This window comes from Chrysemys picta, chromosome 20 (assembly GCF_011386835.1).
Source record: "Chrysemys picta bellii isolate R12L10 chromosome 20, ASM1138683v2, whole genome shotgun sequence".
Lineage (NCBI taxonomy): Eukaryota > Metazoa > Chordata > Testudines > Emydidae > Chrysemys > Chrysemys picta.
The window spans coordinates 14,820,466-14,843,851 of NC_088810.1; the positions used below are offsets into that span (position 1 = coordinate 14,820,466).

Genomic DNA, 23,386 nt, shown 5'->3' on the forward strand with positions numbered 1-23,386 from the left:
CATGCCCAGCCCAGAGTAGCCAGGCCCAGCTGCGGAGGAGAGGAGAGGGCACAGGCTGGCCATGGGGCTTGGCAAAGGATGCTTGAGGCAGCCACAGGGAGGGAGGCAGACAGTTCTGGCCCCAGCCTGGTTCTGATTAGCAGGGAATGGGCCCCTGCCAGGCAGGGCACCAGGGCAGGGGCAGGTCACTCTGGTCCTGAGGCCTAGAGGTTAGGAAGGACGCGGCCTGTGCGCCGAGTCTGGAGCCGGGGGCGGCTGGTGAGGAGCTGGGGGCTGGGCCACGCCCTGTGGGAAGGGCAGAGCCCCTCAGCAATGTGCTGGACTGGATCTGTTGCGACTCCATGGCGTGAGGTGTGAACGACCCCACCCGGGCTAGGTCAAACCCAGCCGTGGCATTCGGCTCTGGGCGCCACCTCTCCAGGAACCTGGCTTGAAACCCAGCAGCCCCCAGGGCAGAGCGCAGTGCTTTGAGAGTGTTAGCTAGGGGGACCACACGGGCGCTGGGATGGAGCCTGGCAAGAGCCGTGCCGGGACGGATTCAAACCAGCCTGAGGCACTAGCCCCCCATCTGAGCCCTAACCAGCCCCAAAGGGCCCCTCAGTGGCTTGGGTCAATGGCATCACCCAGCCGTTGGATACACAGCTCCGCCAGTGCTTGAGCAATTACCAGTGGGCTCCCACCCTGCCCCTTCTGGGAAGGGACCTGGGCCCATGTGAACCCTGGCTAGTTCCCTAATGCAACCACAGCCTGGAGAAAAGGGAACTTTGCAGGGCTTGGCCGTGTGAAGAGTTAAGGAGCGAGTGGTGAGTGCAGGAAGGCGTTGCTCTGTGGTTGTGGGGCGTCTTGCTGAGTCAATCGCAGAACCCAGCTCACACCGGACAGTGCGTCTCCGCCGAGCAGCCGGATCGGAGCAGTCGCTGCTGCCTTTGCCATCCCAGCCCCAGCGAGAGAGCGATCGGACTCGTGCGGGGGCTCCTTGGCTTGACCCCGCCAACCAGGATGAAGATGTGGCTCGTGGCCGGCCTGGTGCTGCTTCTCAGGGCTGAAGGCGCAGGTAGGGGCGGGGGGCATCGCGGGTGGCCCCAGGGCTCTGGCCTTTCCCGCAGGGGTAGGCCTCGTGTGCAGGGCAAGCTGAGCGCAACCTCGGGGAGGGGCTCGGCAAGGCCGGGGATGAGGCCCCGAGTCTTTCAAAAGCCCAAGAGCCGGAGGAGGCGGCACCTGGCCGGGAGCAGGCCTGAGCCCGTGATTGGGCCTCGCTGGGTCCTGCCCGACCCTGCGCCTGGGGAGCCTTTCGAGGGCTGGTTCTGAACACGGGGCCCGGGGTGTGTGGGCTCTGCGGTGGGGGTGGGGGGCTGCTTTCCTCTCTGGCTCTGGAGGAGCCAGCGCTGGGCCGGGCGCCTCTAACGAGGCAGTGCTCGTTCTTCAGACCTGAAGGAGTTGGTGACTAAGACCCTTGGAGGCTTTTAGGGGCCTGGAAAGGGGGCCGAGTGCAGGTTTGACTGGCAGGACTGGCGTCTCAGGGGTCGCGCAGCGCTGGGGGCGGCCCTGAGGCAAAGGGGCCTGCGCCAAACCGGCGCCTCCAGGGCCGTCCTGCCAGTGGCACAGGACAGCAACGTGCTTTGGCTTGAGTTTTAACTAGGGGCAGTTCTGGGGGCAGCTTCTTGCTTTGTTCTGCACCCGCCTCCTGCTGCGAGGCTGGACACCCTGTGCTGAAAGTGAAACCCCTCCGAGCAGCTCCCAGGGCAGGCTGGGGCCAGTGGCAAGTGGAAGCCAGTCACACCCAAATGAGCGATCCCCCTGCCGAGCAGCCCCTATGACACCCAGATGGTTTCACTTGGCTTGTTAATGGGAGCTCCACGCGCAGCTGTGGCCCTGGAGTGGGGCAAAGACCCAGTGTTGAGCCCCCGGCTGGGCACAGACCCCTGCCCAGGCCCTGCTGACAGCTGCTGTCCTGAGTTACGTTCCAGGGGAAGCCGGGCTGGGGTGGGGCCAGTTCCCTTGGCCCTTGTTTGCACGTCGGCATTTGCAGGCCCCAGGCTCTCCACAGTCAGCCTCAGTAACAATCCCGCAGGCCGGCTGCTCCCCGAGGCAGGGTGACCAGACAGCAAGTGTGAAAAATCGGGACAGGGGGTGGGGGTGGGGGGTAATAGGAGCCTATATAAGAAAAAGCCCCAAATATTGGGAGTGTCCCTATAAAATCGGGACATCTGGTCACCCTACCCCGAGGGCTCCCGTCACTCGGGCACAGACGTGCCCAGAGCCAGGGTGGTTCCAGCTCTAGGACTGGGGGAATCACTTCCCAGCTCCCTGCCATCCTTGCTCAGCCCCATGCAGCTTGCCTTGACCCCCCTCTGCCCCACACGGCCCCTCTGCCAACCCCATCTCGGCACACGTGTGTGTCATAGACCCTCTCTCAATGGAGAAGCCTCCCCTTTTCTCTAGCGTCTCCCCTTTGGGCTGAGACCCTCTCCCCAGCCCTGTTCCCTCAGCCTGGACCCTGCAGATCCTGGGGCACTCTCTGAAAAGTCAGGGTTTGCACAGAAATCCTCCCTCCCACATTTCCCCGCCTCCCTATCGCTGCCTGCAATGGGATCGTCGCCTGGCTGCCCCACCCCTGTGGGGCTGCTGGGACCCAGTGTGGGAAGTACTTTGGGATCTTCCCCTTCTTTTCCTGCCCATCCCAGATGCCCCCTCCTGAGCTCCCCCCCCCCCAGCCCAGTGTGTCTGGAATATGGAAGCATTCTAGGGGTGCCATCCGAAGGCATCGCACCGGGTCCTGGAACACCCTTCTTCGCTGCCAGCCGATTGACTGAATCACTCCACTGTCTCCCCCTGAGATCTGGGGAATGGGTGGATGGGCCCTGGCTGGGGAACGGGAGCAGGGTGTATGAGGGGAGGGAGTGGTTAAATAAGAATGGGAAGCCAGCCTGGCCACGGGATGGGTGTAACCCCTTGCCCATGATGTGTGTGTTCTGCCTCTGGCTTTTGAAGCTGGAAGGGTTGAGAAGGGATCCTCACTCGGGATCCAAACAAACCCAGGGACGGGATTCCAGACTCAGACTTGGGAGCTCGGCTGTATGGAAAGTAGATCCTGTCAAAGGAATGGGATATCTGTTTTTGATGAGATTACACGTTTGGTTGATAAAAGTAACAGTGTTGATGTAATCGTCCTAACTCTTCTGTGAGGTGTTTGGCGTGATACTGCATGACAGTTTGATTAAAAATCGGATAGGTCTCCAATTGTCATTGTAAATGCGGAATCGTCATTGAGCGGGTGTGTTTCTAGTGAGGTCCTGCAGTGATCAGTTCTTGGCCCTATGTTGTTTAACGTTTCTATCAATGACCTGGAAGAAAACATAAAATCATCCTTCGTAAAGTTTGCAGATGACACAATAATTGGGGCAGTGGTAAATGAAGAGGACAGGTCACTGACACAGAGTGATCTGGATCGCTTGGTACTTGGACACAAGCAAACAATATGTTTTAATATGGCTACATGTAAATGCACACAGCTAGGAACAAAGAGTGCAGCCGTACTTACAGGATGGGAGACTCGATCCTGGGAAGCAGGGACTGTGAGAAAGATTTGGGAGTCGTGGTGGATAATCAGCTGAACATGAGCTCCCAGTGCAATGTGGTGACCTAAAGCAATGCTGGGATGCATAAACAGGGGAATCTCAATTTGGAGCAGAGAGGTTATTTTACCTCTGTTTGGCACTGGTGTGACCGCTGCTGGGATCCTGTGTCCAGTTCTGGTGTCCACAATTCAAGGAGGATGTTGATCAGTTGGAGCGGGGGCAGAGAAGAGCCACAGGAATGATTAAAGGATTAGAAAACCTGCCTTGTAGCAAGAGACACAAGGAGCTCAGTCTATTTAGCTTAACAAAGAGAAGGCTAAGGGTAAATATCTATACATATCTACCTGGGGAAGAAATACTTAATAACGGGCTCTTCAGTCTAGCTGAGAAAGGTCGAACACGATCCAATGGCTGGAAGTTGAAGCTAGACCAATTTACACTGGAAATAAGGTGTAAATTTTTAACAGTGAGAGTAATTAACCATTGGACTAGCTTACCAAGGGTGCTGACGGATGCTCCATCACAGAGAATCTTGATCTAAGAATTGTCAAACAGCTCTGCTCTAGGAATTATCTGGGGACAGGTCTCTGGGCTGGGTTACCCAGGAGGTCAGACTAGATGAGCACAATGGTCCTTCCTGGCCTTGGAATCTATGAATCCTTTCCCATCAATTCCTCATTGATTTAGTCCCAGCAGAGAAAGGTGCCCTGCGATAAATCCAACTCCACTGGAGCCACGAGCAAAGCTGCCACTGGGATTTCAGCCCATGAGCTCACAAATGCCCTAGGCTGCCCCTCTCAGTCCATTTCAGGTGCTAACTGTAGAGAGGGGGGTTGGGAGTGGAGGGAGACATTGTTAATTATTGCTAATTACAATAGGAGCCTCTGAGCCTGAACATACGGGGTAGTGGTGCACAGGAGAGGGATAATAATAGCATCCCCGAAGAGCAGTACAGGTCATTTCTCTTCTAGCCCAGTCCCCCTACTAGTGCCCAGCGCATTTCCCTGCCAGGCTCTCTCTTCCCTCCCCACCACTGGCTACATGGCCCAGCCGCCGTCTCTGGCTCCCCGCTTGGGACTGGCCCTAAATGGGAACTGCAGTCCTTGCATTCACTCCTGCCCCAATGGCCTGTGCTGAGCAGGGCCCATCAGCTGGCGCTGGCTAATCTTCCCTACAGCAAATGCCTCTCTCCCTGCCCGCGCCCAGTGGGGCTGCCAGCGCAGTGAGCGAGATGGCGGCTCGGCCCTCAGAGCTCGGCTGGGGACTCTCAGGTCTCTCCCGCAGCCACCCGCGAGTTGCAGAGGAGCCGGTGAAACCAGAGTCAGCCCCAGGAGTCCAGAAAAGTCTCTGGGCCAGGAGCTTCCAGAAGCAGGAAATGAAGCGAGTCCAGGCGCTAGAACTGAAGCTGTTTGCTGCTGCCAGAGTCCGAGGGCCCATCTAACCAGCTCCCTGTCCCACACCCGTAGAGTGGGGCCGGGACGGAGACCCAGGCCCAGATCTCTCAGGCTACAGGGAGGATCGTGTACCAAGTGAGCTTGTTGTCTCAGGCCCCTGCTCCAGCCCACGCAGTGTAGCTCCATTTTCTCTCTCTTTGCTTTTGGGTTCCCAGCTAGAGCCCTTCACACCAGCCGTCCCCAGTGTGTGACCTGGGGGTCTGATCCTGTGGGGCACGCAGAGCCCTGCAGGATCGGGCCCTTTGTTCAGGCTTCTTTGAGATCCAGCGTTTCCAAAGTGCTGGGTTATGGCCAAGTCTGGTTCCTGTCACACATCAGCCCCTGCAGTCGCTGTGCCAGCGGGTGGCCGAGAGCCCTGGACGCTCAGCTGCGGACCTCAGCAGGAGCCGGCAGCCACACTTCCTGGGAGGAGGCTGGATTACGACTTGGGAGCCCTGGGTTTAATTCCCAGTTTGGCCACAGACTCCCTCACTGCCTGGTCTCTCTGGGCCTCAGTTTCCCATCAGTAAAATGGGGATGGTTCCTTCCTTCCTAGGTGTGTTGTGAGGGAGGCTGAAAGACAGACTGAGCTCCTGGGGTCAGATTGAGGACAGGGTGTTTGTGGGATCTCCTAGGGTATCTGGGGAAGCTGTTTGCAGCAGCATTGTGGGGTCTGCCCGGGTGGGGCCTGGGGCCTCCCTACCTTTACGGATACACTGCCATGGCAAGGTACTGGGTGCTCCAGTGGGCTTCTCTGCAGTGCAGCTGCCCTCATGTGCCCACCAGTAGCTGCTTTATCAGTTTGGCTGGGATAACGGGATGAGCTCAGGCTTAACCACAGGGACCAGGTGGGCTGTGGGGCCCATCTCCCCACAACCCTGCCCAAGAGAGTGTGATGTGCACCGAGGAGCCCCCGACTGGGTGACAGCACAGACCAGCCAGCCTGGCTGGTGTCTGATTTCAAGGGCCCCCATCATCCCAAACCAGGGGAAACTTGCAGACTGGGTTGGTTCAACCCCCAAATTCCGGGGCTGCCCCCATGGCAGAAGCTGCTGGGGTCTGCACTGCTCTAGCCACGAGCAGCACAGTGAGTTCCCTGCACTCCCCCGGCCGCCCACGGCACACCCACTGCTGTGTCCTGTCCAGCACGACAAGCCCCAGCAGTGACGGAGTGGCAGGGATACGTGCTGGCTAAGGCCTGGCAAGGGGGTTGAAAACAGCTTGGGATTTAGAGGAGAGGGCTTGATAGCATCCACCCCAAGCTGGGGGGTCTCAGCCCTGTCCTCGCTGAGGAATGGGGGAGAAAAGGCCCTCAAGGGCCAAAAGATGCCGGGCTCTAGTGGGTGGATCGTGGCCTGCAGAGCCAGGACGCCTGTGTTCCTAGCTCTGCCGCTATCTCAAGTCTCCTCCCTCCCTGCCAGTCAGACCCCTGCCCGTGCCAGGCAGCCCAGCGGCAGGAGGGAGGCGGCTCAGTCAGCCAGGGATGGCCAGGAAAAGCCTTTGCTAACGGGCAGAGTCTCACTGTTATGACTAGAGCCGTTACAGCCCCTGCGTGAGGGCCACGCGCATGGTATCTGGCACCGAGCAGCGCTGGGCTGACATGTTCCTCTGAGTGCTCCAGCAAAGCCCTTCGTGGCGCAAGGTGCCCTTTCCTTGCCAGGGTCCTGCACTTACATGTGGGGAGAGGGGAGCCAGGGTGCCCTGATCACGCCACCTCGCCCGCTGCTGGCACAGCCCTTAGGCCGGGGGAGTGCCGCCTCCAACCCCTTCTGGGCCAACTGGCAGGGATTACAGAGCTCTTACCAAAGATGGTCTTTAATATCCAAAGGAAGGCATTGGGTAGCTTCCGCACCCTGTGCCCTTCTGCGGCACCTCCTGCCTGCAGGAGTCTGAGCAGCTTTGACGCAATACCAAACTGAACCCTTGGGGAAGGGGCTTGGTGTTAGTAGCACTAATTTACAGATGGGGAAACTGAGGCACAAAGCAGGGCCAGAGCCAGAAATAGAATCTACGTCCGCTGATGGCTCCTCCCACGTAGCAGGGCCTGCATTAGACTCAGGGTAGAAAGCCAAAGACTCACCACATGGGGCTGAAGCCCACGGTTCTGAGCTCCACCACTCCGGGCTGAAGCTGAAGCCTGAGCAATATAGCTTCATGGGGGCCTCCTGTGGCGTGGGGCCCCAGATAATTGCTCTGCTTGCTACCCCCCAACGCCGACCCTGGCTTTTAAATGCAGAAGACCAGTTACTATGGCCCAGGAAGGTGGGCCATGGAGTTTTTATAGCACGTTGGGGGCGGGGAGGGGGTAAAAAGAAAAAGGTTGAGAACCCCTGCACTAGACCACATCCTGACACCCCCTTTCCTTACTGCTTTGGAAATGAGGTATTGTAGCAGGCACCTCTGTGCAGAGAGTGGTGGGGGAGCCCTCTCTGTACTTGGGATGAGGAGGACGCTGCTGCAGCCTGTCTCTGCCCCTGCTGTACCAGCAGAGCGCTGGAGCTGAGCTGCTGGGCTTTCCCTTGTGTGCGATTTCTGCCAAGCACCTGCGCTGTGTTTGGCTGATGTTCAGGCCAACTCCCTTTGTCGTACCCGTCCTGCTGCTGAGCTCCTGTGTTTCCTGGTGTCTGGATTATATCAGTGACAAACCTGACCTGACTGAGAGTCCAAAACCAGAGCGAGAGAGCGAGACTGAGCGAGCGAGAGTGCAAGTGCGAGAGAGTGCATGTGTGAGAGAGCAAGAGTGAGCAAGAGTGCATGTGCGAGAGAGCGAGAGTGCATGTGCGAGAGAGCGAGTGAGCAAGAGAGAGACTGAGCGAGAGTGCATATGCGAGAGAGTGAGAGTGCATGTGCGAGAGAGCGAGAGTGAGTGAGCGTGCATGTGTGAGAGAGTGAGAGTGCGTGTGCGAGAGAGCGAGAGGTCTGACAGCAAAGACAGAAATGCATAAGGCTCATTTGGGTGGACTGGAGGGGTCACTGTCTGGGCAGTGCACAGAGGTTATGAAGTGATGATTTCATACACAAGCGCACACGTGTGTGCACACAGATATACACACATACCTGTGTGACGGCATGCACACACACACACACACACCTGTGCACACCCCCCAGCCATATATGCACATGTACCTGCATGTACACATCCACCCACGCAAACATACCTGCATGCACACACCCAAATACCTTAGTGCGTGCACACGTACCTGCATGCACACATACACACACATATTTGTGTGCATGCATGCACACATACCCATACACACACACACCTGCATGCACATACCCCCCCCCACACATACACATGTGCCTGTGTGCACACAGACCTGCATGCAAGCAGACACACACCTGTGCATGCACACAGACACATACCTGTGTGCATGCATATACACCCACGCCTGTGTGCACACATGCACACTTATACACACACTGTTGATAATTTGTATAGTCAGTTGCTTGCCCATGCTTTGGCTTGTTACTAAATATGTTCAAGAGACCAAATAATAATGTCAGTCAGGGTTATTACTATGAGCCAATAATAATATACCTCTGGAAGAAAGTTCACTCCGATCGCAGCCTCTGGGAAGCCGCCTTGGGCAGTGTCGTTACATTCCCTGTACCCAGAAGGTGGCTCCCCAAGGTACATCCTATTGCCCTCTTGTTATGTCCTATCTCTTTACCAGTAGCAGACAGCGGTGGATTAAGATTTATTGGGGTCCTGGGCACAAAGAACATTTGGCCGCCCCACGCCCCATTAAAACACGAATGTATCAAAATGCATTAACACAAAGACTCCACTCAATGTTTACACACTGCGTTAATAATGAAGCAAATCAGATCCTAGTTCATTATGTCTAAATTAACTGCTCAATTTTTCCACATAGAAAATGAATCTGGCTAGATATAATCCATACCAGAACACACAGGGGTTCCCTGCTAATCTGGACAACACTAGTGTTACAGGAATCAGTTGTTTTTAGACTTGCTAAGTCTGCTGCTGTGACAAGTGATCCTTGTCTGTTAATACTCGTTTTCCCAGCCTCCCAGGTAGCTACTGTCTGCTGTGAAAAAGTGACAATAACAAACATACAGATATTACTTTTCACAGCAGACATACTCAGCCCCGGCAAGCCTGAGGACACATTAAGCTTTGGATGTGGAGGTTGGTAGGGAGGCAGTGGGAGCCAGAGGCGATGGTGGAATCAGGGCCGGGTCCAGGCACCAGCGAAGGAAGCAGGTGCCTGGGGCGGCCAATGGACAGGGGCGGCACATCCGGGTCTTCGGCGGCAATTCGGCGGCGGGTCCCTCAGTCCCTCTCTTCCTCTTTGAGCTGCTGCCGAAGAGGAAGAGAGGGAGCGAAGGACCCGCCGCCGAATTGCTGCAGAAGAATGAAGCGGCGCGATTGAGCTGCCGCCGAAGTGCCGGCGGCGACCGGGGCAGCCAAAGATCCGGCTGCCGCGGTCGCTGCTGAAGAAAATGGCGCCCCCCAAATCCTAGCGCCCTAGGCGACCTAGCGGTCGCCTAAATGGTTGCACTGGCCCTGGGCAGCGGGGGCTAGGGGAGCCTGAGGCTAGCCCCCACTGCCAAATGGCAGGGGTGGGAGCCCGAAAGCCCGAAGCCCCATGGGGCCAGAGGTGGCAACGTGGGCCAGGGGCGATGCGGGGGCTTGGTGAGCTCAGGGCCAGAGCCCAGGGCCCTGTGGCCGGGAGACAAAGCCTGCCACCACCTGGACAAAGACTTGGTACCAGAGTAGGCAGCAGAGGCTGGGGCACTGGCAGGGGAGAGTGGGGGGATGAGGCCAGGGCCAGAGCCCACAGCCAGATCCCGAAGCCCCGCGGTCAGATCCCGGGGCCTGAGCCCAAAGCCCAGTGGCTGGAGTCTGGGGCCCCCAAATTGGCGGAGGCCCCTGAGCACAGGCCCCATGAGACTGTGTGTTAATCAGCCACTGGTAACAGGGCCTATGTGCGTTGTCTGAAACTAGATTTAACCAGTCGGCTTCCTACCTTGTTTTTGTGGTACCGTGGTGTCCCCCTGATCTTTGCTCTGAGCTCCTGCACTCCAGGTTCCCGAGGGCGTGCAGGAACTCCTAGGTCTGTACCAGGGGAGAACAGTCATGTCTTGGCTTTTCCTTTGGGACCTTCGGGCGCATGCCTGTTGCTATGGTAACTCGCCCGTCCTGGGCTTGACAGCTTCCCTGTGGACTTATGCCAACACTTACTTCAGTGATTGCAAGAGATTAAGGGACACTATAGTGACCAGATGTCCCGTTTTTATAGGGACAGTCCCGATATTTGGGGCTTTTTCTTATATAGGCTCCTATTACGCCCCCACCCCCGTCCCAATTTTTCACACTTGCTGTCTGGTCACCCTAAGGGACACGTAGCACAAGTGAGCAGGGGTACATAAAACGCAGAGGCCAATTTAAGAGATATAACTTGTATTATATCACAATTATGTGCTTAATACACACTGATATCCGTATGGTGCGGATAATACACTATTGGTAATGTGAGATAGATAGATAGATATCTGCCAGCCCAGCGTATATTAGTCAACAACACGTACCTGTGTGTGCGCGCGCGCGCACACACACACACACACACTCTCTCTTTCTCTCTCTCACACACACACACAAGCAGTGTGGTCAGGATCCTGTCTAGGGAAGGTGCAAAGACACCCGGTAACATTTTCGAAGTTGGCTGCGTCCCATAGCTGGTCTATTGACTTTCCCTGGGACCGTCAATGAGACTCAGGCCCTTCTGCAGTGGTGACCACGCTGGGTGAAGGTGCTTCCCAGACCCACCTCTGCAGAGGTCCCTTTGTGCAAGGCCCCAAAGCGACTTGTGGCCCAGGGTCTGGGGGAAGAGCCAGCAGATTTCTTTACCGTTTCCCAGCAATGCGCTGTAAGGTGGCCTCTGACGACACCACCCTGACAGCTCCCTGCAGCAGCAGGTGACACACGTTCTGTGCTGAATGCGCCACCGAGCCCCACCCCCCCATCACTGACAGGAAGCAGCTGTTCCTGGCTTATTGCTGCAAAGCAGACAGGTTCCCTCCCAGTGACTTGAGGTAACCAGCCCAAGGCAGTCAGTGCCCCGGGGCTGGCTGCATGGGAGGGAGCAGAGAAGCGCCTCATTGGGATGAAACAGCAACCGCTGGCCAGCCCAGTGCCTGTGGCCTCGGGAGCTGCCTCTCCTCACTTGGTCACATGGCTGATCCCGCTCCAGGGTGGGGCCTGCCTCACCTCTCACAGAGCTGCTCCCCTGCCCAGCGCTGCCCAGCCATGCTCTCTCCTGCTTGCCGGCTCTGGCCCCGCTTCTTCATGGGCTGCTGCTGCCACCCCGTGTAAGTTGACACCGGCCCTGAGTGGCCAAGTGGCCAGAGGTGCCCAGGTGCTCATGGTGGTGGCACCGTCCCTGGGGGCTGGCACTAAGTGTTTGTTCCCTGCCGCATTACCTGGGAGTTCGGGGAGACTTCCAGACAGCAACATGTAACTGAAGTGCAGCCCGTGGTGTAACCTGCTGGCACTGCTGCCTGTTCTCTGTCTGCTGCTCCTCTTTGCTATGATACTTCCCTCCCCCCACACAATCCCTCCCTAGCACCCCCAGCACCCCAAGGCAGCTGCCCAAGCAGCATCACAAGGTCCCTGCCCTGGCACATGGGTGGGAACAAAATTTCACCTGCCTGAATGTTGGCAGAGACTAAACAGAAAAGGCCCTGGGCCCTGGGGAGCCAGTTCTGGATACATTTCAGAGCCAGCAGATAAAGCTCTGAGCAGCTTCCCAGTGCTGATAAGGAGGAAGGATGCTGTCATGTCTCAAACAGCGACAACAAGTGCTGAAATCCTTCACACGCAGCATTGTCCCTAATACAGACCCTGCTCCGGGGCTAACCTCCCATTGACTTCAGCAGGGCCAGGATGTCCCCCTGCCTAGTTCGGGCCAGTGTCCCACCAGGAAAGGCTGCAGAGGTGGGGTGAGCGATGCAGCTGGGGTTGGGACCTGAAACCAGAAGTGTGACTTTCCTCAGAGTACAATCTGGATAGCTGAACAGCGGTGTCCCCTTAATTCTCCAAACGTGAGTGCCTTTTACACTGCTTTGCTGTGAGAGCAGCCACTCCTGGCCTTGCTCACACACAGCCTCTAGCATGTACGTTACCCCCAGCAGAGATATATGAGTGCTTCTAGCCAGCCACTCCTGATTTCTATTGCAAAGTGACACTAGCAACTTCCCAGTCCCAGACTTGTCCCTGGAAATGTGCATCTTACACTGTTCAGCTCTTTCTTCCTGGACAATATAAGTTCTTAGAAAGTCCATCATTTCATCAATAGAAAATGCTATGCACAGGCCCTGTTATCTCAAATGAAGTTTCCCAAACACTTCGATCCAAGCACACACTGGTTTAGATCAAACAATAAAACAAGTTTATTAACTACAGAAAGATGGATTTTATGAGATTACAAGTAACGAGACATAAAAGTCAGAATTGGTTACAGAGAACTAAAAGGTAAAACACAAACTAATACCTAACTTAACAAGCTAAGGGAATTCAAAACCACGTGCTCACAGCAGTCTGGCAGGATTCCTCCCCAGCCAGGAGACCTCCCCCATTTCAATGATGCTTTCTTTGTCTTTCAAATGTTGTTGATGCCATGAGTAGAGATGAAGGGAGAGATTATTTGGGGTGTGTGGTCCTCATTTTTATATCTTTTCTTCCTCTTTTCTGGTACTCCTTTCAGCTGCTAATCTGCTCTTCAGCTGGGGTTCAGGTGACAGACAGTCTATCTACACAGTATCCTCCCCGCCAGCTGTTTGATTGCCAAGATGTAAATTTCTTACTCACACCCTTCTTCCTGCCAAAGAATGGCTGCTTACTCAGGTGATGGCCCATCTGATTTTGTTGACAACTGGCTGAGGAATCTGACTGCCTTTTGTCTCTGAGGCTATGTCTACACTACAGACCTTACAGTGGAACAGCATACTGCTACAGCTGTGCAACTGTTAGGTCTCCCAGGTAGCCACTCTATGCTGGCGGGAGAGAGCTCTCCTGCCAGCATAATTAAACCACCCGCAATGACCGGCATTAGCTATGTCGGCAGGAGAGCCGTTATAGTGCTGTCCACACTGACACTTTTGCCAGTGAAACTTATGTTGGTCAGGGGGATGTTTTTTTCAAACCCCTGGCTGACAAAAGTTTTGTTGACAAAAGTGCTAGTGTAGACAAAGCCTCAGGAAGTAGTTTGGGCTGCTTGCCCAGATTTGAAATATGCCTTAGCAACATCATACAAGAGAATCTTATAACTTTACATACATTGTTGCCACACATATTTTACCAAGACAATAATGATCAGCGAATTATGAGTTTTCTAAGGACACGTCACAAAGCATACTTTGTAAACAATTTATCATAGTTTTGTAAAAAGGATGAACACAAGATTACAGACTGTTATAAGGAGCATCTCTGCTTCCAGGCCCCAGCCTCATCCTGCTGAAAGTTGTGGTGTGTGGAGGCCATGAGCCAGCGGTGGGCGGGGGACAGCCATGCCATTGATACACTGAAAACAAGCGTTTCCTCTGCTGGCATGTCATGGGACAACCTGGTACTGCTGGGGATACCAGTGCACTCCTAGTGGGGCAGGCGGAGAAACCTGTCCAGATGTATCTAATGCACAGAGCTGTGATGAGCAAGGACAGGCTACCAGCTCAGGGCCTGCAACCACTAAAAAAACCCCAAACCAACTGAATGGTGCTATGACCTCATGTGCTAGCTTGCAATGCCACTCGCTCAAATGTGGCCCGGCCGCCCCCTGTCCTGGCAGAGGGGCAGCCAGGCCAAACCCGAGCGGTGTGAGTGTGGGGCGGGTGATGGGAGTGAGCAGAGCTGGGGGGGGGGGTCAGGACTGGGGAGAGCCAGTTTAGCCCTGATGGTAGCAGAGCGCTGAGCTTAGGGGGCACCAAAGAGTGGCCAAAAAGGTCCCAGGATTGGTGCAAGAGGGACTGGGATGGGCTATGGGAGAGTGGGGAGTGGGAGGAGGTGGTGGGGTGACTGGGGAATGTTGGGGGTGGTGGGATGCATTGTTGGGGTTGGGGGGTGTAATGGGGATACTGAAGCAGTGGGGTGAGTTGGGGGGTGGTGGGGTGAATTGGGGGGTTGAGATATGGGGGATGTGGGGGTGGTGTCCAGTGGGGCTGAGGTGCTGGGGCCTGCGGGGAGTGGAATGTATGTCAGGGCTGTTTGGGGTGTGTGTGGAGACTGTCAGGATAAATGGGGGCTGGTGCAGGGTTATTGAGGGTGTACATGGGATGGAAGGGGAATTTGGGGGTCCATTTATGGTAGGAGGGGCACTTGAGGGGCTGTTTGGGGGGTGGGGTTGGGAGGGACATCGGGGTCTGTGTGGGGAGCGGTTCATGGTGGGGTGGGCTGGAACGGGCATTTGGGGGGCTGTTTGGGCTGGAGTACGTTTGGAGGGTGCTTTAAGGAAGGTAGAGGTCCAATTTCCATAGTCCTCAGGGCCCGCAAATTCCTATTCCTGAGCAGCGGGAGACTCAGAGCAGGTGGCTGGGGCTGAGTGAGGCGCTCTCCCCTGGGTGGACAGGCCGGGGAGCAGGGGGCTAGTGGGCGTGGGCAGCTCTGGGGACGATCACACCATGGCCCTGCGGGGGGAGGAAACCAGCCAGGCCTCGGTGTAAAGCAGGGAGCATCCAAGGCCCCAGCCCTGTAGGGACCACCACAGGGAGCACAGAGCTTTCTGTGGGGTCAGGGCCGAGGCGCGCAGCTGTGCTGTCCCTCGGTTCCCCTGCAGCTCCGTTCTGGTGACACGGTGCTCCGGGTAGCCCCTCACCCCCCACCAGGCACACCGGGAGGTGGGACTGCCCGCTCCAGGAAACAGAGGAGCACGAGTCAAATCCCCAGCCCCAATCTACCTCTCCATTCTGACTCTCCCCCTTCCTAGCCCCACATTATTCCCCTCTGCAGAGCGTCCCACGTGCCCAGGTGCTGGAGCAAATTTCTCCAGCACGGCCCCTGGTTTCTGCAGCATCTCATTGCTTCACCTCCTCCACCCTTCTGGGGCCATTGGGCAGGGTTAGATCAAGCGCTCCATGGCAGGGCCAGGCGCGCTGCTGGACGGGTGTGTACAGTGCCCAGTGCAACTGGGGCCGATCCTGCCTGGGGCCGGCAGGCACCGCTGAAATGCAGCTAATGAATAACCCCAGGGCCGCCCGGGGGTGGGGGGGCAAATGGGGCAATTTGCCCCAGGCCCCGGGCCCGCAGGGCCCCCCCGAGAATATAGTATTCTATAATATTGCAACTTTTTTTTATGGAAGGGGCCCCCAAAATTGCTTTGCCCCAGACCCCCTGAATCCTCTGGGTGGCCCTGAATAACCCTGGTTAGTGTCTGGGGCAGCGCAGCTCACGAAGCGTGCGAGAGCTGGGGCAGTGTGCGCTTGGTTGAGGAGATCCAGCTATGGAGCAAAGAGGAGATCTGGCCAATCCGGAGTCTGAGTATCTCTAGGGAACGCTGCAAAACCTTCCTCTTTGAGAAAGCCTTTCCACCACAGCCGGAAAAAGCACTCTCACCCTGACACCCCAGCTACCTGTCGCCCTAAAACCCACATCAAAGCACACAGCCCCCCAGAGTAACTAACCAAAGCCTCCCTCCAGCAGCGCACGCATCCCTCCAGCAGAGCCAGAGACTTCGCTACAACTAGTGATAGGACATGGACGGTGCCCGGATACCATGGTGATGGGCAGCAGGACAAACCCTAGGAGAGAGAGTTAGATAAGATACAGGGGTGTGTGCTGAGATAGATAGCAGTGCGGATGGGGATAGATTAGATAGGGGGTGGAGGGGATAGCTGGCTAGGGGATAGATTAGATAGGGGGTGGAGGGGATAGCTGGCTAGGGGATAGATTAGATGGGGGTGGAGGGGATAGCTGGCTAGGGGATAGATTAGATGGGGTGGAGGGGATAGCTGGCTAGGGGATAGATTAGATAGGGGGTGGAGGGGATAGCTGGCTAGGGGATAGATTAGATGGGGTGGAGGGGATAGCTGGCTAGGGGATAGATTAGATAGGGGGTGGGGGGGATAGCTGGCTAAGGGATAGATTAGATAGGGGGGTGGAGGGGATAGCTGGCTAGGGGATAGATTAGATAGGGGGTGGAGGGGATAGCTGGCTAGAGGATAGATTAGATAGGGGCGTGGAGGGGATAGCTGGCTAGAGGATAGATTAGATACGGGGGTGGAGGAGATAGCTGGTTAGATGGACAGATAGACAGAATGTTTGTACCGTGCTTTGAGCCCCGCCAGAGACGGGCAAACGGAGACCTGCGTGAGTGAAAGTGCTGCTTTATGAGTAGTGTGAGCAGACGCAGGAGCTAATTAACCATCAATACTAGCTGCCTTCACCGCAGTCTAAAGCCCCCGCACTTGGGGCCCCAGCTCCCACTGATTTGTACATGTTCCTCGCTAGGGCCCTGCTCTTGCTGTGGGGAACAGATGGGGGGACCCAGGATTTCCTGCAGGGCCTGTGCTGGAGAAAGCCACTGCAGTCCTGTACCCGCCCCTGGGACGCACAGCCCTGGCAGTGGCACTGCGTGCTCGCCTCCCCGTGGAAAGGCAGAAGATTGGAGGGTTTAGACATTGTATGTCAGCGAGGCCTGTTACCGCTCAGTGCCTCAGGTGCGATCGCACACACAACACCCTGGATGCTGCTGCTGCTTGTGGTTTCATGACGCTCTAGCCGGTTGGCTAAAGCGCTTGAGACAAGTTTCTCTCACGGGCGTGGTTTCCATTTCTGGCTTTGAGCTGCAAGAGGACTCTCCTGGGTGGTTTTGGGGGACTGGAGGGAAGTAGGGGGCCCAGGGGGCAGAGGCTACTCATCTCAGTATCGGAGTCCCTCGTGAGACCAAGGTGGCAGGACCCTTCCTTTCTGTGCAGCTGGTTTCACAGTGGCGGGGCCGGGTGCCTGTGTCTGTGTCGGGCACCTCACACAACACTTGTCTGAACCACCGAGTGCTGCTGTGCCCTGGGTCAGGCTCCACTGCAGCAATATTAGGACCTTCCCCCACAACGCCCCCTCCCCAGAGCTGGGCTCCGGCTGGAAGGACAAGCGTGCTGGGGAGTGGACGGGCCGGGAGTGACCAGACTCTAGCCCCATTAGGGCTTCCAAGACATGAAACGAACCTGTGATCCGAGGGGCAGGCAGTGCAGGGAGGTGCAGCGTGGCCCCCCTCCACTGCCGCCGACAGAGCCATTGGGATTCGGGGGGTTATGTCCAGATACGAGGTGCTCCTGGAGCCCCCATCTCCCAGCGCACAGTGGTGGAGGCTAGGAAGTCTCTCTGCCCTGGCCATATGGTGCCTCCTGTACCCCCGTTAGCTCTGACCTCCCCCACTCCCTCTCTTCTCTGAATGTCTTTTCTCTGGGAAGGCCAGGCTGACTTCACCAGGGAGCCCTGCATGACCAACATCGTGCCCTGAATCCCTGCCCACCCTAACATGCAAAAATAGCAGCCAACTGCCCCCAGGATCTCTCTGCGGGCTACATCAGTGCACTGGGAGTCAGGACGCCTGGGTTCTGGTCTGCTCTCAGCTGGCTGGCTAAGTCTCCCCCTCTGAGCCTCAGCGCAAGCATAATGATTCTGACTTGCCTAGTGGGTACCGGGAGGTTTCGCTGATATGTTTGCTAGGCACATGCAAAGGGCTGATAGTGCATTCAGCTCTTAGATCTCTGAGCAACTGCTATAGGTGGGGGATTCAATTTCCTGATGCCCATTCACACTCTAACCACTAGGCCATGCTGCATCCTGTAGTGCATGAAGTAGTGCTCTGAAGTGCATGCGCATCTCAATGTACTGATGAATCTCACGCCCACCATGGACACATTTCAAGCTGATAGCATTGTGTTTTGAATTCTATTTTAGTTCTGCAGCAAACCACACTGAATTCCATTAATCAAAGTGTCAATCTACAGAGTGCTTTTCCCCTGCCCTTCCATCCACCATAAGAACCCCCGATATTTACCCAGAAATATTATTAATTTTTTTTGCACTGATTTTCAGCTGTTTTTGTTGTTGTAGTAATAAACACTGATCAATTCCTGGGAAAAATTAAATAAAATAAAAACCGAAAACGAAAGGCCCTAACTAGGTCTCATGGGCCCTTCCTCTGTGGTTTATTTGTAGAGTATCGTCTCTGAAGGCTCCCAGAGGCCTTAAGGCCTGAGGGGCCAATGCATTCAAATTGATTGTTATTGCCCTGAGCTCGGCCAGCTTCCAGCATGCTGCATTCCCCACTGTGCCCTGGACTCATGTCCCTTCTATGAAAGGAAACAGGACAAAATCTCAAGCTCCTTGTGTCGTTAATGGGAAGGTCTGAGGTTCCCACACCTCCCAGCTCCTTGTGTTAGGTGCAAATCACATCCAGAACACAGGAGATCCAGCGTCCTGGGCAGAGGGTGAGACAACTGGAGATCTCACAGCACTAGAGGGTTTGTCGCTAGGCGGGCAGAGGCTAATAATATCATTGCTATTAGGAACAGAGGGCTGGAAACAGTGCATCAAAGCACCTGTCCATCCAACCCATGATTCTGCCTCCAGCAGAGGACAGAACCTGATCTTTCTGAGGAAAGAGAAAGCCCACTTCCTTCCTGACCAGTGAGGCACAATGCCCTGAAGCATGAGATCTGATTGTCCTTATTTTAGCTGGTATAACAAGAATGTCCCTGCTGGCTAAAATGTCATCCCATCTCTATTCAAACCCAGTGATACTCTTTGACTCTGCTAGGAGGATATTGTGCAAGTAAACATCTATTTTTAGAGGATGTGGAGGGCCAGATTTGGAGACTGTTGCCCTTCACAGGGTCACTTTAAAATAACTCCAAACTTGTTAGTCTGGTGTCAAGCTCTTTAGCCATTTCTAGCAACAAAGCCAGAGCCGCCAGGTTCCTCCCAGCAACATGATAGACCCACAAAGAGCTTTGAGTCACTCTCTGGTCGGTTGAGCCATGAGCATCTGAGGTGCAATCCTGGCTCCACTGAAGTTAATGGCCAAACTCTCACTGACTTCGATGGGGCCAGGACGTCAGCCCTGGTATTGGTAGGGCCTAACGTGGTCCGGAAGGGGTGCCAGGTCTGTCACTGGCCAATGGGGAATTTCATTAGTTAGCAACAAACTTGAGCCTCTCCTTTGGCCGCAGGGATGTGATTTAGTCTGCGTCAGCTGTTTGGTCTAATGGGTGTGAATCCACAGAGGCCCATTAGATCGTCCAGTCCTTCCCCAAGGGGCCAGCGTGGGATGGTTCCCCATGGGCCACGTTGTCCAGCCTGGTTTAAGTGCGGGGCTCAGGGCAACCTGGTAACGAGAACCAGGAGTGACAGGTGTGGGGTTGCAAAGATGTGCACAAGGGCTGCATCAGCAAAGGCACTGCATCACAAACAGGGTTATCTGTCTGTCTGTCGATCTATCCCCATCCACCCCTATCTATCTATCTATCTATCTATCTATCTATCTATCTATCTATCTATCTATCTATCTATCTATCCCCATACACCCTCTCTCTCTCTCTCTCTCCCCACACACCTCATCTATCTATCTATCTATCTATCTATCTATCTATCTATCTATCTATCTATCTATCTCCATACACTCTCTCTCTCTCTCTCTCTCTCTCTCTCTCCCCACACACCTCATCTATCTATCTATCTATCTATCGATCTATCTATCTATCTATCTATCTATCTAGTTCTGGTGTGATCACATGTAGAATGTGGTGTGGGCACCTCAGTGCCAGGAAGATGCAGCCAAACTGGAGGGAATTCAGAGAAAAGTGACAGTTATTCGGGGGCTGGAGGGCGAGTGAAGGAGCTGACTATGTCTAGCTTCGCTCAGGGATGCCTCGGGGCGGGGCTGGGAGGGCGGGACAGATACTTGTCTGCAGGTGTTTGCGGAGGGGAGGAGCTCCGAAGCGTGACTGAGGGGGAAGCATGAGGAAATTCAGCCCTGAGCAATGCAGGGTGAATGTCAGGGGAAAACCTTGCGAAGAGTGTATCACACGGGGGAGGAGAGCCTCCCCAAGGAAGTGGTGGAAGCCCCATCACTTGGGACAGTCAAAACTGGGCTGGCCAAATGAGTGGGCTCCAGTGGCCAGGGTGGGCGGCAGAAGCGGCTAGCTGCTGGGAGAGGCCTTTCCCACCTCAAGGGTCTGCGTTTCTGGTGGGGCTGAGGTACAGAAAAATCCTGCTTGGATGTGACGGCTCAGTCCCTGACCCAGCAGGAAGCCTCAGCAGAGGTCCCAGGTTTCCTGCCTTGAAAGCAAGCTGCCCTCTCATCCTGATGTGGGCGGCGCGAGAGCCTGGTCCTACACCGACGCTCCAGCCTGCAAATCCTGGAGTTGGGCGGCTGCTCCGCTCTCCTGCAAAGGCCAGGATTGCGGTGACTCGTTCTACGTCCTGCTGGGCTTGGCGGGACGATGGCGGTGCAACCCCCCCCGCGCAGCAGCAGGAAGTTGCATTGCCTCTCCCCCTCACCAGGACGCTAACGCCACCTCTCTTCCCTGCAGAGGCGCTGGCCGAACCCGAGCTGTGCTACGTCCTGGACGCCGTCCTGTTCACCTACGGCATCATCCTCACAGTGCTCTACTGCCGCCTGAAGGTGAGTCTCCAGGGGCCTGGCCGTTCTCGCCTCTCTTTAGGTGACCCCCGACGGGGAGCGGAGGGTTACTGTGCCAGCCCTTCCACTCCAGAAACACCATGGGGTTGGGAGGCTCCATCTCCTCAGTGGTTCGTAATTGTTCAGGGGACAAGGGCCTCTCCCGGGCGAAACTTGGGGAGCCTTAGCAGAGCAGTGCTGCAGGGGGAGCGGCAGATCCAGACCGAGGTGCACTGGCAGAGCTGTGGGGGAAGCTGGCCCAGCCCGTCTCGCTCCAGCCAGAGCTGCTGGGCTCTTGTTTTTAGGAGCAGCCAATTTACCCTTTGGAAAAAATGAAATCGTAGTAAAAAGAGCGGAGAAAGGCCAGTTCTCAGCACTGCTCTGCTCCCCTTGGCCTCTCTGCTGGGGTTATTCCAGAGGAGCTCCCAGCCGGCACCGCTGACTCCTACGCCTCCCTCCCGTCAGCACAGGGGGCGGAGAAGAGGTGGGAGGGGCAGACATGGGGGGTGAGTGGCGTATGAGACACTCCAGCAATACCCAGCTGGCACAGGGGTACATCACCCCTCCCTTCCAGAAAGAAGGGTGACCCAATAGTTCAGGCTCTCGGGGGGAGACCAGGAGCCAATTCCAGGCTCTGCCATAAGTGCATCTACGCCGGGGCCGGGAGTGTGGGTCGACAGGCGTGGAAACGGCCGTGTAGCCAGGGGTAGCGCGGCAGCACCTCGGGCCTGTGCCTGCCTGAGTACAAACCCACCCGGAGCCGCTGGGTACGTACTAGGGTGGCGAGCCCTAGCTTCCGGGCTACACTAGCTGGGGTGGAGCTAGTGTGTGTCTGGCGGTCTGAGCTGGGACGCATGCTCCCTGCTGCGGTGTGGACGTATCCTGTGTGCCCTGAGGCAAGTCCCAGAGCCCCTGTACGGTGGGAGGGATAGCCGTGCTCTGCCTCCCAGGGCTGTGTGAGGGAAAACACCGCCAGGCTTAGGAGGTGCTCAGCTACGGCAGTGACGGGGACCATCCCGGTCCCAGTGCAGAGGGATATAATTGCATGTGGTCCAGACTTAGCTGCTACAGTTTAGTGCAGCCCCAGGGCTGCTCTATAATGCTGGCTATTAGAAGTCCCCCCCACCCCAACCCTTCAGCTGAGAATCTGCCCCCAAAATGTTTCGCGGCTATTTGTTGTTTAATTCATTCTTTTCATTTCCTTTTTCAGCTCCAGGTTCGAAAAGCATCAAAAGCCGACCCCAGCGCAGCCTATAGCGTACGTCCTTTCTGCTTCCTGTCGGTTCCTCCTTTGCCAGGGCCTTGTGGGCGGAGTTGACAGGCAGCTAAAATCATCCACTGCAGCTGTTGCTTTCGTCGGTGTCTCATGGACCCTCGGTCCAACAGAGCCCAGCTCTGCGGTGCCGCTTTGGTTGTGCTGCACAGCTCTCCTCTGGGGGTCCACTGGGAGGAGTGGGGCCAGGGGCTAAGGGCTTTGCTGCGGGAGGGGGGTTATTTTCTATGGGCACATTGAGGATGAGTTTGTTCTGTGCTGATGTTTGGGGCCTTACGCTGCAGTGCAAGGAGGCCGTGTGGATCAGTGGGAAGCACTCAAGGGACCCAGATCCTAGTCCCGGCTCTGCCACTAATTTGCTGTTTGACTGCAGGCAAGTCAGTTTCCCTGTCTCTGAGTGTGAATAATGGCGCTGACCCACCTTTGCAAAGTCCTCTGAGGTCTGTGCCTGACGTACCAGTGCCGTGTCCCGGGGGAGAGTCCCGGCTCTGTTCTAGTCCTGCTGAGGTTTAGCCTGTTCCCGTCTTTTGCACCTTTGCCCTTCACACCCATTCTTGTTTTTTAATTTGTTGTCCCACTTGGCTTCTGGACTCTGTAGCCCCTCCCTCATTTGAGGGGGTGGGGCTATTTGTCCTCAGTGGGCTTATGCCCCCCCGTGGCACCTTTTACCAGCGTTAAACTCACGCGCACACACATATAAAAAGACAGGAGCAAAGCTGGAGGGGGCAAAGCCCTGGACAAATTGCTGTAGAGTGTCCAGTGCTGGCTGGGTGCATGGGCTAGGTGGGAGATGCCTCTCCTCCTCTCACCTGAGTAAGGTGAAATAGAGCCTGGAGTAGAAACCCTTGAGCATTTTGCAAACCCTCATTTCCATCCCCTTGGGCTGGTGAATGCGGCTCACGGTGTCCGGTGCCCGCCTGCCTAGGGCATTCTCCATTCTCAGGCTGGAAGTGGTTTGTCAACGTTCAGTTGACGTGGTCGTGCCCCTGGTTTGAACCAGCCACCCCGACGTGTCGGGAGGCAGGTTGTGCTCAGGGTGTCTCCCTCTCTTTGGAAGCCTGGGAAGTTTCCTGAGAAATCCGGCTGGAGATTTGGGACTCCGATCCCCCCGGAGAAGAATCTAAGCTTTTGGAGAAGCCACCAAGTGATTCCAAACATCCTGAGGCTTGGGTGCCCCTGGCTGCAAAATGAGCCCCAGCCTGATTGGGGAAGCCAGAGAGACTGTGGCTGAGAGGAGCTCAGCTGCTGGTGCTGGCGGTTTGAGCTAGGAAGATAGCACAGGCCACTGCCAGGCAGCGCTGGTACAGAGCACACACAGCAGTAACTCACACCCTGTTAGCTATGTGGGAATAAACCACCGAGTACCGTGCGCACCCCATACCAAAGGAAAAGGAGAGGCCTCCTGGAATGGGCAGCGTGGAGGGTTTATAGCAAACACTTCATGCCAGACAAAGCTGA

General features: G+C 55.9%; 2 protein-coding genes across 3 annotated transcripts in view; both read left to right on the forward strand.

The window, feature by feature from the left end:
• Positions 1–23,386, forward strand: part of NDUFS2 (NADH:ubiquinone oxidoreductase core subunit S2) — a 349,529-nt gene that overhangs the window by 25,649 nt on the left and 300,494 nt on the right. The window lies entirely within an intron of this gene.
• The window catches only part of FCER1G (Fc epsilon receptor Ig), a 28,438-nt gene continuing 5,801 nt past the window's right edge, over positions 750–23,386 (forward strand). The window contains exons 1-3 of one of the 2 annotated variants that reach the window (XM_005293771.5): positions 750–1,054; positions 20,567–20,658; positions 21,866–21,913. In XM_005293771.5, coding sequence (XP_005293828.1) covers positions 1,000–1,054; positions 20,567–20,658; positions 21,866–21,913 — 195 coding nt within the window. In that variant the 5' untranslated portion in view covers positions 750–999. The remainder of the gene's footprint in view (positions 1,055–20,566; positions 20,659–21,865; positions 21,914–23,386) is intronic. The other variant, XM_005293772.5, reaches the window with a different exon arrangement.